The sequence below is a fragment of the Capricornis sumatraensis genome, chromosome X (assembly GCF_032405125.1).
Source record: "Capricornis sumatraensis isolate serow.1 chromosome X, serow.2, whole genome shotgun sequence".
Lineage (NCBI taxonomy): Eukaryota > Metazoa > Chordata > Mammalia > Artiodactyla > Bovidae > Capricornis > Capricornis sumatraensis.
In genome coordinates, this window is record NC_091092.1 from 121,421,068 (window position 1) to 121,438,931 (window position 17,864).

Here is a 17,864-nt window from a genome sequence, read left to right on the forward strand (position 1 = left end):
ACAGCATCCTCAACTTCTCTTGACTTCCTTCCAGCTAGTGAGGTGAGGGTGAGAGGGTAGGGCAGGCTTTAGCCAATACTTACCCAAAACAGTAATCAAGTCATCATGCAATTTTGGAAAAGCTTCCAATTAAGCTATCTGAAGGAGGGTTTGAGACCCTCATCTATTAATAAGGTGTCAAATCCTATTATTTCCAGGAGGTGAAACATTTAAACATTGTTAAACGTTTTCAGTTTTAAACTTCTAATACATTTTTAATGGGTTAATGCCATAGTCCAATCTAACAAGAATAGGTCTAACAAATTAACACAGAAAACAGCTTATTTCTACTAATCCACAGCATTCTCCTCTTCTCTTTTTAAACAAATAGATATTTCATGTTTAAAAGGAATAAATAATGAGTTCTTTACCTTTTCTTTAATGCTTTCTTTGAAATCATATGGAAAAATGCAGTCCTTTGGTTTAGACACAACTGTAAAAAGGAAAAAAATAAAGATTCTAACACCTGTCTTCATCCAATTTCAAGTACACATACACTGAATGTCTCTGAATGGAAACCGTCTTAATATAAATTCTCCTTAATGTCTAAAGAATCACCAAAACAAACTATCCTAAAACTCATATGGAACCACATTAGACCTTGAATAGCCAAAGCAAACTTGAGAAAGAACAAAGCAGGAGGCACCACATACCTTGATTTCAAACTATATTACAACGCTACAGTAATGAAAACAGTATGGTACAGGCATAAAAACAGACATATAGAACAATGGAACAAAATAGAGAGCCCAGAAATAAACTTAACATAGTGCATAACATAGTCAATTAATTTATTACTAAGGAGCCAAGACTATACAATAGAGAAAGGACAATCTCTTCTAAGTACATTGGGAAAACTGGACAGCCATACACAAAACAATTAAGAACTGAACCACTACCTTATACCATACACAAAAAACTAACTCAAAATGGATTAAAAACCTGAATACAAGACCAGAAACCATATAACTCCTAGAAAAAAACATAGGCAGTAAGCTCCTTGACATCAGTCTTGGCAATGACTTTTTGGATTTGACACCAAAACCAAAGGCACCAAAAGCAAAAATAAACAAGTAGGACTACACCAAGGTACAAAGTTCTACACATCAAAAGAAACCATCAACAAAATGCAAAGGCAACCCACTGAATGGGAGAAAATATTTGCAAATCATATATCTGATAAGGCATTAATATCCAATATATGTATATTTTTAAACTGCATATAACAACAAAAATATAATGAAAAAATGGGCAGAAGAGCTGAATAGCCATTATATAGATGGACACCAGGTACAGGAAAGGATACTCAACACTACAAATCATCAGAGAAATCCAAAACCACAATGAGATGTTACCCCACATCTGTTAGAAATGTTATTATCAAAAAGACAGGAGATAACAAGTGTTGGAGAGGATGGAGAGAAAAGGAAATCCTTGTGCACAGCTGGTGGGAATCTAAACTGATGCAGTCACTATGGAAAACAGTATGGAGTTTCCTCAAAAACGTAAAAACAGAACAACCATATAATCCAGCAATTCCACTTCTGAGTATTTATCTGAAAATAATGAAAACAGTAACTTGTCATTTGCAAGAACACAGATGGATCTAGAGAGCATTATGCTAACAGAAATTAAGACAGAGAAAAATAAACAAATATGAGATCTCACTTAAATGTGGATTCAAAAAACGAAAGAAAATGATAAAAATGAGCTCATAGATGCAGAAAACAGACAGTGGTAGAGTGCGAGGGGGTTGCATGAAACAGGTGAAGGGTACAATTAGTGATAAACTAAATAAGCCCTGGGTATGTAATGTACAGCATGGTGACTACAGTTAATAATCTTGTACAATATATTTGAAAGTTGCTAAAAGAGAAAATCGCAGAAGTTCTCATCACCAAGGGAAAAAAATTCTAACTACAGTGATGGACAATAATGAGACTTATTGTAGTGATCATTTTGCTACATGTACAAATATGGCATCATTATGTTGTACATCTGAAACTAATTCTACATGTCAGTTATACCTCAATTTTCTAAGTTTATAAAAGAGTAAATCTTAAGAAAATAGACAAATACATAAGAGTATGATAAATTTAGAGTATGGGATTAATAAACTACCATGCATAAAACAGATCAGCAACAAAGATTTACTGCGTAACACAGAAAGTTATGTCAAATATCTTATAATAACCTATAATAGAAAATAATCTGAAAAGATATATATACGTAAAAGTGAATCTGCTTATACACTTGAAATTAACACAGTACTGTAAATCAACTATACTTCAATGTAAAAAAAGATCTGCTTAGCAGTATGAACTAGTTACCCTTGAAAATATTTTTTTGAAGTTACTGACCAACAGCTGGAGAAAAAACAAGAAAAACAAAAATTAAGCCATTAGTAAACCAGCTTAAAAAATACATACCGCAGAAGTGTGACTGAAAGGGAGGCTGTGGGGGTGCTTTATCTAATGCAAAGCTGTGATGGACCAACGCTGACACAGCAATAATCTGCAGAAAAGAAAATTACTTATCAGACGCCTACTATGTGGTCTGCATTCTCACCAAAACCACCAAGAACAAAAAAAGATATAGATTTTAATCCTTAATATTTTAACTTTTATTATGAAAGTATTTAAATAAAAAATTAAATAATAAAATCAACTCTCATATACTAATCGTCCAGCTTAAATTATCAACTCATAAATAGCCCTACCCCACATTATTTTGAAGCAAAATCCTTACCTATCACTTTATCCAGAAATAATTCAGCAGTTTCTCATATATGAATAATGTTTCTCAACCTCAGCACTGTGGACATTTTAGGCCAAATAATTCTTTGTTGTTGGGGCCGCTCAGTGCATTGTGGGAAATTTAGCTCCCCTGGCTGCCAACAGCATCACTCCCCACTCCCCAGTCTCCATGTTGTGACAATCAAAACTGTCCAAGACATGGCCAAAAGACCCCTGGAGGGTTAAAATCGCACCCAGTTGACTGCCTTTAAAAAAGTTTTTTCATATGCAATACAATCATGCCAGCTAAGTCAATAAACAGTGATTCCTTGAAAGTGAAAATGAAGTCGCTCAGTCACATTCAACACTTTACGACCCCTTGGGACTGTAGTTCATGGAATTCTCCAGGCAAGAATACTGGAGTGGGTAGCCCTTCCCTTCTCCAGAGGATCTTCCCAACTCAGGGATCGAACCCAGGTCTCCCGCATTGCAGGTGAATCCTTTACCAGCTGAGCCACCAGGGAAACCCAAGAATACTGGAGTGGGTAGCTTATCCCTTCTCCAGGGGATCTTCCTGACCCAGCAACTGAAGTGGGCTCTCCTGCATTGCAGGTGGATTCTTTACCAACTGAGCTATCAGGGAAGCTCTGATTAAATATCCTGGCAGGATTCAAATTCTTGTGTCTTCCCAACTTTCTCAACTGTATTTATCAACATACTTTGCAACTGGTTGACATGTAATAAAACTGTCTCAGCACAACTCCTACCCATCTATTCAGTCCAGTTCAGGTCAGTTGATCACTCGTGTCTGACTCTTTGAGACCCCATGAATCATACTACGCCAGGCCTCCCTGTCCATCACCAACTCCTGGAGTTCACTCAAACTCATGTCCATTGAGTCGGTGATGCCATCCAGCCATCTCATCCTCTGTTGTCCCCTTCTCCACCTGCCCCCAATCCCTCCCAGCATCAGAGTCTTTTCCAATGAGTCCACTCTTCACATGAGGTGGCCAAAGTATTGGAGTTTCAGCTTCAGCATCAGTCCTTCCAGTGAACACCCAGGACTAATCTCCTTTAGAATGGACTGGTTGGATCTCCTTGCAGTCCAAGGGACTCTCAAGAGTCTTCTCCAACACCACAGTTCAAAAGCATCAATTCTTCAGCGCTCAGCTTTCTTCACAGTCCAACTCTCACATCCATACATGACCACTGGAAAAACCATAGCCTTGACTAGACGGACTTTTGTTGGCAACGTAATGTCTCTGCTTTTCAATATGCTGTCTAGGTTGGTCATACCCTTCCTTCCAAGGAGTAAGCGTCTTTTAATTTCATGGCTGCAGTCACCATCTGCAGTGATTTGGGGGCCCAAAACAATAAAGTCTGACACTGTTTTCACTGTTTACCCATCTATTTGCCATGAAGTGATGGGACTGGATGCCATGATCTTCGTTTTCTGAATGTTGAGCTGTAAGCCAACTTTTTCACTCTCCTCTTTCACTTTCATCAAGAGGCTCTTTAGTTCCTCTTCACTTTCTGCCATAAGGGTGGTGTCATCTGCATATCTGAGGTTACTGATATTTCTCCCGGCAATCTTGATTCCAGCTTGTGCTTCCTCCAGCCCAGCGTTTCTCATGATGTACTCTGCATATAAGTTAAATAAGCAGGGTGACAATATACAGCCTTGATGTACTCCTTTTACAATTTGGAACCAGTCTGTTGTTCCATGTCCAATTCTAACTGTTGCTTCCTGACCTGCATACAGGTTTCTCAAGAGGCAGGTCAGGTGGTCTTGTATGCCCATCTCTTTCAGAATTTTCCACATTTTATTGTGATCCACACAGTCAAAGGCTTTGGTATAGTCAATAAAGCAGAAACAGATGTTTTTCTGGAACTCTCTTGCTTTTTTGATGATCCAGCACATGTTGGCAGTTTGATCTCTGGTTCCTCTGCCTTCTCTAAAACCAGCTTGAACATCTAGAAGTTCACGGTTCATGTACAGCTGAAGCCTAGCTTGGAGAATTTTGAGCATCATTTTACTAGCATGTGAGATGAGTGCAATTGTGCGGTAGTTTGAGCATTCTTTGGCATTGCCTTTCTTTGGGATTGGAGTGAAAACTGACCTTTTCCAGTCCTGTGGCCACTGCTGAGTTTTCCAAATTTGCTGGCATATTGAGTGCAGCACTTTCACAGCATCATCTTTCAGGATTTGAAATAGCTCAACTGGAACTCCATCACCTCCACTAGCTTTGTGCGTAGTGATGCTTTCTAAGGCCCACTTGACTTCACATTCCAGGATGTCTGGCTCTAGGTGAGTGAACACACCATCATTATTTTCTGAGTCGTGAAGCTCTTTTCTGTACAGTTCTTCTGTGTATTCTTGCCACCTCTTCTTAATATCTTCTGCTTCTGTTACTTCTCTACAATTTATTTGTTGAAGAAACTGGGTTGCTTTATCCCATAGTGTCCCCCATTATAAATTCTGCTGCTTGTATCCCAAGAATCATTTAACATGTTCCTGTTTATGTACAGCCTGTATATTCATATTTATATTTATATTAATCAAAACCTGATTCAATTTTTGGCAAGAATTCTTTGGAGTTGCTACTGATCATCATGGACTAAACCACCATTACCACCACTAGTTATCACGTCATGTCTGATTACCTCTGTTCTAGTGATATTAGCAGCCTCTGGAAATCAAACCTAGATCATTTATCTCATTATGGATCGCAAAGTAGCTAGATGCAATTCTTCCTTCATCATTTACTAACTGGAAAGCTACGAAGGTAAACCTCCCTCCACTGATCATTTGGTTACCTGAGGTACAATGTATGTTCAAAAAAGTCAAGATAAATGTTTGATTCGATTCATTTACCAATTTTCAAAATAGTGAGTTGGTTCCCTAGTTTACTTCACAGTGAACAGTGTAGTCCTGTGTTTACAGTATCATTATAAAGTCATGTGTTTCAATCTGTTGCAGTTATACATGCTCAAATTGCTCCATCTTTGACAAAGGAAACTATTCAAGTTGTTTCCTGAGTCCTTCTGACATGCCTTTAGTAGATTTTAATAATGTCCATGCCTTCTGGTATAACAAGACGTTTCAGGCTTACCTTGGACAATTACTGCCCTGAATCAGCTACTTCTTCACAAAACCCCATTTCCTTTCTTGGGAAATGGTATTTAGAATCCTCACTCTGGATGAAGGATCTTTTTAAACTAATTAAACTTTCCTCTAACACTTTAACTATTAACTATCTACTCTATCAACAATTATTAAAAGTTCAAATCACATACAAAAGGAAAAAACACTGCCAAAATGCTGCTTTAAAAAAGATCCCTATCAATGCCAAAAGGATTTTACAAGCAAACATAAAGAAGTTCCCACTGACCAAAAAGAGACAATTTAAGCAGCAAATAAAAAAATTATTGATTGCAACAGATTGAAAAGTATATACAAAGTCCATGAGTTTATAATGATATTTCATAAAAGCAGAAGCAAAAATAAGTAACAAAAAATTTATAAAAATAAGTAACTTAAAAAGCAGAAACATCACTTTGCTGACACAGGTCCACACAGTCAAAGGTATGGCTTTTCCAATAGTCACATACAGATGTGAGAGCTGGACAATAAAGAAGGCTGAGGGCCAAAGAACTGATGCCTTTGAATTGTAGTGTCGGAGAAGACTCTTGAAAGTCCCTTGGACTACAAGGAGATCAAACCAGTCAATCCTAAAGGAAATCAACCCTGAATGTTCATGGAAGGACTGATTCTGAAGCTCCAATACTTTGGCCACCAGATATGAAGAGCCAAATCACTAGAAAAGACCCTGATGTTGGGAAAGATTGAGAGCAGGAGGAGAAGGGGACAACAGGGGATGAGATGGTTGGATGGCATCACCGACTCAATGGACATGAGTTTGAGTAAACTCCAGAAGATAGCAGAGGACAGAGGAGCCTGGAGTGCTGCAGTCCATGGGGTTGCAAAGAGTTGGACATGACTTAAGAGATTGAACAACAACAACAACAACAACAAATGGTATTCTATAAGAAAGTGTGCATGTTAAGGGATGCATACCAAAGTATACAAGGGTAAAATGGTCAATGTCTGAGATTAGCTTTAAAATACGTCAGGAGGAAAGAAAAGAAGGGGGGTTATAAACAAGTGTGACAAAATCTTGCTAACTGGTGAATATGAGTGATGGGTACAGAGGAGTTGATTATATTATTCTATGTCCATGTGGAGTTCTCCAAAATAAAAAACATTTAAAAAACAAAAAGTCAGTCCAGCAATTTAAGTCTTTTGGGGAGAAAAGCTCCAACATCAAATTCAATTCATTCTTCAAAATGGAGTTTGGCAGTGAATTAGTATTCTTTCCCTTCCACAAAAAACAACCTTCTCTTACAGAGGAACTGTACAATTTCAAGAAGCATCGTACCCTAAGCCTAGGTACAAAATCTGCCCTATTTCTTTACCTCATTTTCATGTGTCTTTGCATTCTGCATTGTCTTCATGCTCAAAGACATGACCACAACTGGAGGAGGACCGACATCCTTAATTACGTTCACCAGGTCTGGTTTCAAGACCATTGACTCAACTTTACACCAACTGATTGGCTGATTCAAGAGCTCTGAAAGAGAATAGATACAATAAATCAATAGCTATTTGCTGAAAAAGAAAAGCCATTTTAATTAAGACATCTGTAATTAACTGAGATGGTCTTCAATCCTACCTTCTACTAACAAGGTCTTATAATAACATCTAACTAAAAATAAACCACATTATTGGATTGTATATAAATCTTCGTGTGTGTATGTACATATATGTTCATTTTCCTGGGAAAAAAGTCCACAGCTTTCATCTGACTTTTCAAAAAAATCCAAGACTCCAAAGAGGTTTATAAGAACAAAAACACTGCTTAGAGGAATCCAAAAAAAAGTTTTAAGAAATTTATGAAGACAAAACAGAGTATCATAAATGCAAATACTGAAAAACACCAGGTAAGAGACCATACACACACTACCCACACTGGGCAGTGAAATTTCGCTCCTTCAGAAGTAAGCAGTTCACCATGTTGAATAGCTGGGCCATGTCAGCCAGGTCGGAAGGCCACAATGATAGCAACACAATGAAGGACATGCCCGAATGTCTGTCTAGGTTAACTAGGTTTCCCTCCCATTAAAATGTGAAGCATCAAAACAAAAGAGTGATTTCAAACATACTTCAAGGAAAATCTTAAAGAAACAAACATAAAAAAGGAAGTGGTCACACTGAAATGAAGAGCCCAAGTCTTTAACATCTAAAAACCACATCTATTAGCAATTTACTGAGCATTCTGAAAGTAAATGTCTCCTTACGTGGATTTTTCACTTCAAGCCAACAAGGTCCTTTGATCTTTCTGTTCATTAAGAACAGTTCCAGGCTGGATGTGTTGGTCCCAAATACATGAGAAAAAGTTTCTCCTTTCAAATCCTGAGGAAGCTGTGGCATTTCAGCCTGAAAAAGGCAAAGAAAAAAAAATCTTTTTTTTTCTTAAAACTATTACTTCACATTTTCCAAACTCTGTATTTGAAATAAACAAAAGTCTCTCTATGAACCACCAGAAGAAACCTCTTTGATATATATGAAATGTAATTTGCCACATATGAAATCCAAAACAATTCACAGCACGAAACAAAAACAAATCACAATGACAAAATAATGCATCTTGATGACACCCATTAGAAGAAAAATGGGCCAAGAAGCTCCCTCAAAAGAGGATTTCTGTCCAAAGCTGTACATGCCTTACTGACGAATAGCCAAATAAGTACAACTCCATTAAAAGAATGAAAGCAAGAGTGAGAATCATTCAAAATGCTTCCATGGTGCTTTACAACACCACTGTCAGACATTTCTTAAGTTTCCCTTTTCCAACATCATGAGATCAAAACACTAGAACGGAAGTAAAGAGAGGTTAAGGTCCACTTAATTAACAACCTGCAGCAGTGACCTTGTCTGTCACGGGAGCAAGAGCAGCACTATGGCAACACTACTGATGCTCTCCTCTCACCTTTTCACTGCTCAGACGGACACTTCAACAGACTAATGATGTTCAACTCCATCTTGTGCATTCGTTCCACTTGACAAACAGTTGTGTCATTTCAACTTATGTTTTTACAAATGCATACTTGAAAGCAGAGAAAGGCAATATAACCCATAGTCTACATATTTAAATTCATTTTATTCATTTTAATTATTCATGACTATAAGTTCACTTCAGTGAACTGTGAGTTTGAAGAGCCCTGCCAGTACTCCTAATTAAAAGCCGCTGAAAACTCAAAAATAGGAAAATGCCATTTTCAACCCAAATCCATTCATTTTCTTTATTGACTTACCGAGTATCTAACTTCCAAGTACTCAGATTTCTCCGGAACATCAGGTATCTCAAAAGCATAGTTCTTTTCCACTACCTGGGTAAGTTGATAGTTAAAAATCATTAAGACAAAGAAACTTCAAAAATTAAATTGATAAGCATTAAATACACCAAAAAAGCGTCTTTCCCCCCCTTTCATCTGGGATGAAAAATACCTAGTGACAAAATGTTTAAGACTTCTTTGGGACACTAGAGAATGTAGAAATATTTGCATTCAAGACAGGCAATGAAACATTAAAAATGTTTACAATGTCGATGCACTAAATCATTTGCTACTCTTTGATACTAAGCAACTCCATCTTGCTAGAAAAATTAGTAATAAACATTATAATTACAGCATACATGTACTGAGTGCTTGCTGTACACCAAGGACTGATCCAATATCAATTAACTGACTTTACTCTTCCAACAGCTCTTGAAACAGGACCCCATTTCTCAGGTGAAGAAAGAGGCCCAGAGAAGTCACTCAGCACTCGTCCAGGGTCACAGACCAGAATGTGGTAGAGCTAGCACTTAAAGCACCAGTCCCTACACTCTTTACCATTACATCACATTGCTTCTGGAACTGTAGAGAGACTTGATCCATTAGCCACAAGTCAAAGCTCAAATAGTTCAGTTAGCCTCATCTTCAGCAACTCAATCCTCCCTTTATTACAAACACTGTTAATAGCCAGTGTCCTGAGGGAGTTAAGCCCTACAACTATGGCCAAGGGCATCAATATCTCACTACAATCAAGACAACTAACTAATCAATATGTATCACATGAGTAGAAGAAATTTATTCTATCAGAAATAGAATCACAGTTCCTGACTTTTAAAGATTTAACCTTGTGACCAAGACAACTTAGCAATAAACCAATATAAACAAGATGAGAACAGTTTCTCCTCCATTTCAGAAGAAGAAGACAAGATATGCTTCAAGTACTGGAAGCCATTACTTTACTACATGTTACCTTTTTATTCAAACCAAGGAACATTATTTTCTACAATTTAAAGAGAAAGACAAAACTTTTTATGCATCTAACATGGTTTTATAATGATATCTATGAAATTTCCATAAATCAGGAGACTAACAAACAACTAATACACAGAACCGAAAAATTATCACCAAATACAAACCTTGGACTTGAATTTCATAATCTTATATTTTGCTGCTATTTTCTCATCAAATTCATCATAAACATCCTTCATGGTAACTGGAGTTCCACTTTCTTTCCCAGTATTTAGATCAACTTTCTGCTTTCCCATGGAGAGGGCAGGCAAGGGGAGGGGAAAAAAGTATCTGTAAATAAGATCTTCTTGACTACCAGAAACCCAGTCTAAATCAATTTTCATCTTTACCCACTCAAACATCTAATAGAACAAGGTGAGTTCAAAGATACAAATGAACCCAAAAATATACTAAATCCAGTGCCCAGTTCCTCCCAATGACATCATAAAAGCAAACCAGAGATAAAGATGATCAATCCTAAAAAATGAGAGAATAATGTTATAAACCTTGACCAAAATGCTTCATAGTTCAACTGAGATGGGGAGGGGCTGGGGCTGAGAGGGGAGTGTGGATGTTAAGGCCAAATAAAAAGGGTCAGCAAATGGAACTGACTCTGTTAAATGGCTGTGGAGTGAGTGAATAAAGTCGCTCAGTCGTGTCTGACTCTTTGCAACCCCATGGACTGTAGCCTACCAGGCTCCTCCGTCCATGGGATTCTCCAGGCAAGAATACTGGAGTGGGTTGCCATTTCCTTCTCCAGGGGATCTTCCCGACCCAGGGATCGAACCCAGGTCTCCCGCATAGCAGGCAGACACTTTAACCTCTGAGCCACCAAATGGCTGTGGAGGAAATAGCAAAAGCATGAAAACTGGGCCAAATGTCATGTCCTATTTTAGAGCCATATATTCTCAACCCCGATAATTATGGAAACGGACAGCTGACGGACAGACAGCCTTATATACTGAAACTCAGGCACTTTGATGCTCTAACAAGTTGAAAAACAGCATTTTACTCCATTTCCCCACTTTTCCAAATGTCTAATGGAGCTGCTGACAATCAGGGGGTCGTAAGCCGGGCAATAAGAAAGAACTATAAAGGGACTTCCCTGGTGGTCCAGTGGCTAAGACTCCATCTCCCAATGCAGGGGGCCCGGGATTCAATCCCTGGTCAAGGAACTAGATCCCATATGCCACAACTAAGAACCAGGAGTATTTTTAAAAAAACAAAGGACCATCTAGGTTGTAGATAAGTCACAGCCCTATCGAAGGACCAGGTTGGTGGCAGAAGATAGAATGCACTTGGAATTAAAAGCTGTGTACTAAGGGTTACCATTTCACGGGGAAGGAAACAGAGCGTTCGCTCAATGTTTTTCACCATGACACAACAGCTCACGTGGGTTTCAGCAGATTCGATCCAGACTTTGCCAAACAGAAATACCACACCTGAAAGAATAAGTAAAAATCATGAAACAGTAAACATTTCAATTATATCACATTAAAGGGATGACATAAAAGCTCACTCAATGTATCCACACATGTATGCTTTCATGTTAAGTCATTTTCTACATCAAATTTGTATCTACTACCCACTACTACCCAATCTCAAAGACCAATTCCTTTACTCAGTACCTATGCTGTATGGCAGTATCACACCAGTAAAACCTGGGACCGCCGGGATGACAGGGAATAGAGTGAGGATCTAACTTGGTGGAAACATTCGCCCTAGAAGTAGGGAAACATCCCAGATAAATGCAGACAAGGCTCAGCTATCAGGGTGACATCCCAGGTCTGAGTAGACACCCTGCATCAGTGCAGAAACCCCTGGGGAATTAGACATGCCACCTGAATGCAGACACACCTCGAAACCTAGGGAGACATCCTAGATCAGTGTAGGGGGAAAAACATTTTCCCTAGAACCAGGATCACCCAGATTAAGAGAAATCAAAAAAGCAATCTATTCTCCAACAAATTTCCTATTTAAACCTCTTGTGAGAACTCTGAGAATACTAAATTCCTTTTCAGCACTTGTACCTACCAACAAAAACTAACATTTCTATGTAAGGATAACTATGTATGGTATTTCAGTAGTCTTCTGTACATAAAATTGTGTTTTGGAAAAACATAACTCATTTCATATCTTATTCCATATAATAGTAAATATCTCAGAGCTCAACTATTATCTCCTAATTCACCCTTTCTACTTCACAGACTACCAAAGACATCTGGCTGGAAAGCATTTGTATTATTCCTCTCTCTCCTATTTCAGTTTAACAAATGGTCTAGTAACCAAATCAAGAAACAAGCTCTTTTTGAGATCCCTAAGTGATGTACACCACAAAGTAGACCAAGCCTGGACATCAAGTCACTGTTCTTGAAAACTAGCCATCAAAAAATGACTCTGCACTGCTATATTTAAAATGGATAACCAACAAGGACCTGCAGTACAGCACAGGGTACTCTGCTCAATGTTATATGGCAGCTTGGATGGGAGGAGTGTTTGGGGGAGAATGGATACATGTATATGAATGGTTGAGTCTCTTCACTGTTCACCTGAAACTGTCACAACATTGTTTGTTAACTGGCTATACCTCAATACAAAATAAAAGGTTGGAAAAAAAGAAAGGACTCCAGAGATTTGACAAGTCAACCTAAGAGATGGCCACTATGCAAAATCCTGGGCTCTGTGCATAATTAGACAGCAGTCATCAACACAGCTATTCAACAGGGCCACTTGCCTGAGACACTAAGAAAATCCTGGCACAAGCAAAGGCTACTGTTCACAAGGCCAATTACTCCAGTTTCACACAAGATAGTTCATCAGTGCTTCCTTTTGTCACATGTTCTAGTAGAAATAAGACCATCTAAGAATTCTCATTTCTGCAGATGATTAAACTTCTTAGAAGAGTTGTGTAATTTTCAGCTGGGGTAAAAGAGGCGGCGGTGGGGGGAAGATAGGGGAGAGGGAAGGGAGGACTGTGGGGATGATTAAAAAAGAAAAAAGTCACAGTAGCTCAGAAAATTAAAAGTCATCCTCACAACAGTTAGAGATGAAAAAATAAAATTCTATGCAAAGAAAAATAAAGACCCTAATATTGAATTCAAAGATTCAAATAGCTCATTTTACAGTCAAACTAATATCACACTTCATGCAACACATTTGACACTGTTTATGCCTCATTTGCCACAAAAAGATCATGGTAAACAAAGATTACATTCCCCTTAAAGTTACTAGCTGAAGCCAGGTGCAGTCAGGATTATTCAACCTTGAAAAAGTCATAATGAAGACAGGATATCTTCCCATATGCAAAGAGTAAGATTCTTTTCATAATTATGGAGCATTCAGCAACAACTGACTTACTTAGAATCTGTAAGAAAGTGAGAAACAATAACAGGGTCTTTGGGAGTACTTCGTTTTTATTAGCAGCATTGATTTCAGCAAGGCTCAGTGATCATTACCTGCTATCAAGATGAAACTGTTCAACCCTCTGAGATTACAGGACTATTTTTTTTAAAGCCATCTTATTTAACCCGTTGGCATCAATCACAGAGGACAAAACTTCAGAAGCACCATGGAATCACAGAGTGGATTGCGGGTGCGAAGCCGAGCCCTCTGCAACTGGGGAGCTGACCACTTTATCTTTTGGAGCCTCAGCTTCCACTGCTTTAAGTGTATAACTAGAGATGATGATTTCTGACACCTTTTGCAGCACTAGAAATCTCCTTTTAACCTAGCAATAAGAAGACAGGCCAATAACAGACCGATACCTCTTTCAACTGCAAAGTATTTCCCAATAGTGGTTGAAAAGGCCCATCCATGACTATGGTTAGGGTATGATGGGGGTCACAGAAGGGGCTCTTAGGCCAGTTTGGAGGACTAGGAAGATTCCAGGAGACAATACTGGGGGTGGGGGGAGTCAGGTGAGGAAGGAAAGGGATATGGTATAAAGAGCAGCAGGTACAGACTATTCTAGCACACAGAAGTCCCACACAGCAGCCAAGAGAAGCCTTGTTAAGGAATTTGGACTGTAAGTTGCATGCAGCAGCCACTGTGGATTTTCTGTAATGAAGAACTGATGTCCGAAGCCATCATTCAGGTTGCCATGTGAGGGATGACAGCTGAGGAGTCAATGAAGAGGTTGGTGTTGGGAGCAGGAAGGGCTCAAGGGTAGAAGTTGTGAGAAAACAGCTTGTCTAGTTTAGGAGGATAAAATGAGTAAGACTTGGTGAGGAAAGGGAGGAGGGGAGGGGACTCAAGGCGGGCTCTCAGATTTCTGGTTTTGATGGGACCATGAATCAAGTCAGGGAATAAAATCCTGCAAGGAACGGATACAGTAAGGCACAGGGGGGTGGCTCCGGGATGGGCAGGCCCACCATTCACCCAATTCCAGAGTACTGGCTATGAGGCTGTGCTTCAGGGAGGTCCCTGGACGCTGTACAATAGAGCCGTCCTGGGTTTAATTTCCAAAGCCTCGTGAAATCACACTTGCCAGCCCACTGGCACCAGCAAGTTACAAAACAGTCAAAGAGGTAAGAGCATCTAACCAGCTGGTCTTGCCCTAGAGCTTAAGTAGATGAGATACCATTTCTAAGACTGCTGACATCTTCACCTGAGCAACGAACACATGGCAGTTTGCTGCTCAAGCAGCTGTGCAAGTTTCAACTCTTTGATAAATGGAGCATATTAATACTGCTGCCTCCCAGAAGACCAGTACCATTTTCCCAGTGCAAGCCAATCCCTGAGGATCTTGGTGGTAAATCTGGCTCCAAATCTGACAGTTTAATACTTAGTCCTCAGGAAATCATTTGGAAAAATTCAGTTTGTACCTGCCCTTCGATTCAGATATGGATCTGAATAAAGGCAACTGTTCAAGGGTGTATACTGTCTTTTTTCTGAATCTGACATGCCTTGTCCTGCCTGGCCCCACAGTGCAGAAGGGCTCAAATAGCACAGAGGAAACGGGAGCCCTCCTGGCTCTCTGTGAGTCTGGATTCATAGTAAAAGTTCATTCGGAGGAGGACCTGCAACTTAGCCTTGATTCCTCCTTTCTCTCAAACTCCACATCCGTCTATCATCAAGTTCATATCAAAGCACAAGTAAAAAGAACTGACTTCTCTCCTTCTCCACACCTGCCCTGGACAGACTGATCTTCAGGTCTTCTACACTCCCTACTCTGGCCCTGGCCACACCCACACACGTGCAGGCTTTTCTCCACATAAACCACATGGTTCCTGTTCAAATGTAAACCCAACCATGGCCCCACTCTACCCCTCACCCCTGCACCCCGCACTGAAAATCCTCCCCTGCCTTGCCACTGTTACTAAAGTAAGGTCTCAACTCCTCAACGCAGCTTTCAAGGTCCCTCACTGTCCAGCCTTTGCCTTTTCTCCAACTTGATTTCCAACCAATCTTGTCATCTGACTACTCTGCTTCAACCACTCAGGTCTCCTCCTTTCTCTCCCTGGTGCACTTCTGGGTTCCTCAGGCTGAAATACTCTCTCCTCAGCTCTGAACATACCTCAAAACCCAGCCCAATGGTCATTTCCTCAGATAGGCCATCCCTGGTCACCCCCCAAATAACTGCCTTTACCCCACTAGAATGAAAGCTCCACCAAGACAGGGAATTTGCCCAGCTTGTTCACCCCATCTCAGGGCCTGGCATGTGGCAGGTGTTCACACTGCTGAAGGAACCAATTAGCGATTGATTCCACTTCAAGTGCATTCCAATATGTTCAGATACATCAATGGTGAATTCCAAGCACACACTGCGAAATTACACATAACCAGTTTTCGGAATAAGAGTCTGTAAAGATTATTCACACCACAAACTCTCTCCATCCAGGTGACTCACGAACTTTACAGTAAATGAGTGTTACTCTCTTTTACTATGTACATGAGGGCAGAGCCTGTGCCAATTACAATCACTAAAGCACTTCAGGGAAAGGTGCCATTCTGTGTTAAAGACATTCAGTTACTGTATGTAAATATATGATTACCTGGTTGGCTGTAAGGATCTTCATAAGCATCCAGCCAATAAAACTGAAATACTTGTTCCTCATCAGCTCTTTTTACCAGTGGGAGGTGACTGGAATCCACTTGAACTTCCAGGGCTGAGAAACTGCTGTCATCTTCCTGATCCATGTCCCAACAAGAGACATCTGGGAGAAAACTTGCTCTGCAAAAATCACATTTTCAAAAACCTTACAAAATCCAACAGAGTAAGTGTAGTGCTACTTGGCCGAGAAGTCATAAAATGCTCTTACGAGGAGGATGTGGTCCCTTTCCCAGAATCAGTCTTCTGTTTTGCCTCCTCTGCTGGCTCCCTCTCTTGGCACAAAGTCTTGGCAGCCACAGGCTCCACATCCACCTCCTCGGCTTCCATGGGCTCATCAAAGTCACCATCTTCAAATTCCATTGCCCCCGACTCCTCCTTGTCATCTGTACACAGTGGCGGCCTGGGCTCTCCTGAGGATGGCGTCACACATTCCCATCATGTGTTGCTTCCAGCGACCACAAAAGCTTCCCCGACGGTGCACCAGCAGACTACCCCTGGCCCACGTGTTATTTGCCTTACTCTTCAATTCCCAAATTGGATGTTTTTAACTTTTCCTGCTATGAATTCAAACCTTTCTCAGGGAAACTGCCTACTGCAAGCCCTTCAAATTCTTTTCCACTTCCTTCACGGGGCCTCCATCTTTTGACAGCACTTTGCAACTGCTTAACACCCTTGCAATTCTGCTTGACAGCAGACTTACCAGCAAATTCAGCACATGTAAGAGGAGCAGGAGTTAATGAAGGCTCTTTCCTTGAGGCTGGGGGAGTGGTTTCTCCTGAAGGAGCTGCCTGTCAATGTTTTTAAATGTTTAGTCAGTTAGACCTGCATACTAAAAATACGCAACTGTCCTACCCTGACCAGAGATAATGACAGTTCCCATTTACAAAACGATTTTATGTATTATTAATGCAACAGCTTCAATTATTTTACTGTTACCTAGGTTTATAGGGGAAAAAAACACTTGTTTCCAGGAAGAAAATGATTGCATTTAGCACAGTTGTAATACCTATAATAAACACATACCAGTTACTACAAAATTTACTATGAAAAAAGCAGGCACATGCTATTTTTGAAATGTATGAAACTATATAATGAAACAGGAGTCCTAATTTAAAACAAAAACAAGAACAAATTCAAAGGCATTTCACTCACATAGAAAAGCAACAACATAAGTTTTAAGCCATAATGTAAATCAAGACTGAAGGTATTTCCACACACTATACCTTGGGGGTGTGCACAGAGAAAGGATTCAGTGAAGCTCCACTGGATCTTTTCTTTTTTGGTATTATTACAGGTGGTGGAGTTATTTGTGGTGTCTAGGAGGGGGTAGACAGACATTCACTGCCATGCTTGTTACCACAAGACACAAAAAGTACATTTCTTCCCCCAACGAAACCCAATAAGCAAAGCACTTTTTTCCCCTCCCTGCTCCCCTGACAGATCTATGTTCCTGCAGTGAGGTTACTATAGTAACAATACCACAGACTCACTAGAAAACCAGAATAGATACTGACTCCACCCCTCATCAATTTTTTTTCTTTTTAAAACTTAACATACTTCTCCCTTACCCTTACAGAATATTACATTTCAAAACTGTCAAGCCCGAACTACACAGTGTTGGTTAGTCATTTTAA

At 39.7% G+C, this 17,864-nt stretch overlaps 1 protein-coding gene across 3 annotated transcripts in view; it reads right to left on the reverse strand.

Moving 5' to 3' along the window:
• The window catches only part of POLA1 (DNA polymerase alpha 1, catalytic subunit), a 290,997-nt gene that overhangs the window by 257,955 nt on the left and 15,178 nt on the right, over positions 1-17,864 (reverse strand). For 2 of the 3 annotated variants that reach the window (XM_068962031.1, XM_068962030.1), the window contains exons 7-17: positions 17,454-17,546; positions 16,931-17,018; positions 16,439-16,640; positions 16,172-16,350; positions 11,508-11,620; positions 10,307-10,423; positions 9,150-9,224; positions 8,133-8,271; positions 7,251-7,405; positions 2,469-2,553; positions 411-472 (exon numbers count right to left, since the gene is read on the reverse strand). In XM_068962031.1, coding sequence (XP_068818132.1) covers positions 411-472; positions 2,469-2,553; positions 7,251-7,405; positions 8,133-8,271; positions 9,150-9,224; positions 10,307-10,423; positions 11,508-11,620; positions 16,172-16,350; positions 16,439-16,640; positions 16,931-17,018; positions 17,454-17,546 — 1,308 coding nt within the window. The remainder of the gene's footprint in view (positions 1-410; positions 473-2,468; positions 2,554-7,250; positions 7,406-8,132; positions 8,272-9,149; positions 9,225-10,306; positions 10,424-11,507; positions 11,621-16,171; positions 16,351-16,438; positions 16,641-16,930; positions 17,019-17,453; positions 17,547-17,864) is intronic. The other variant, XM_068962032.1, reaches the window with a different exon arrangement.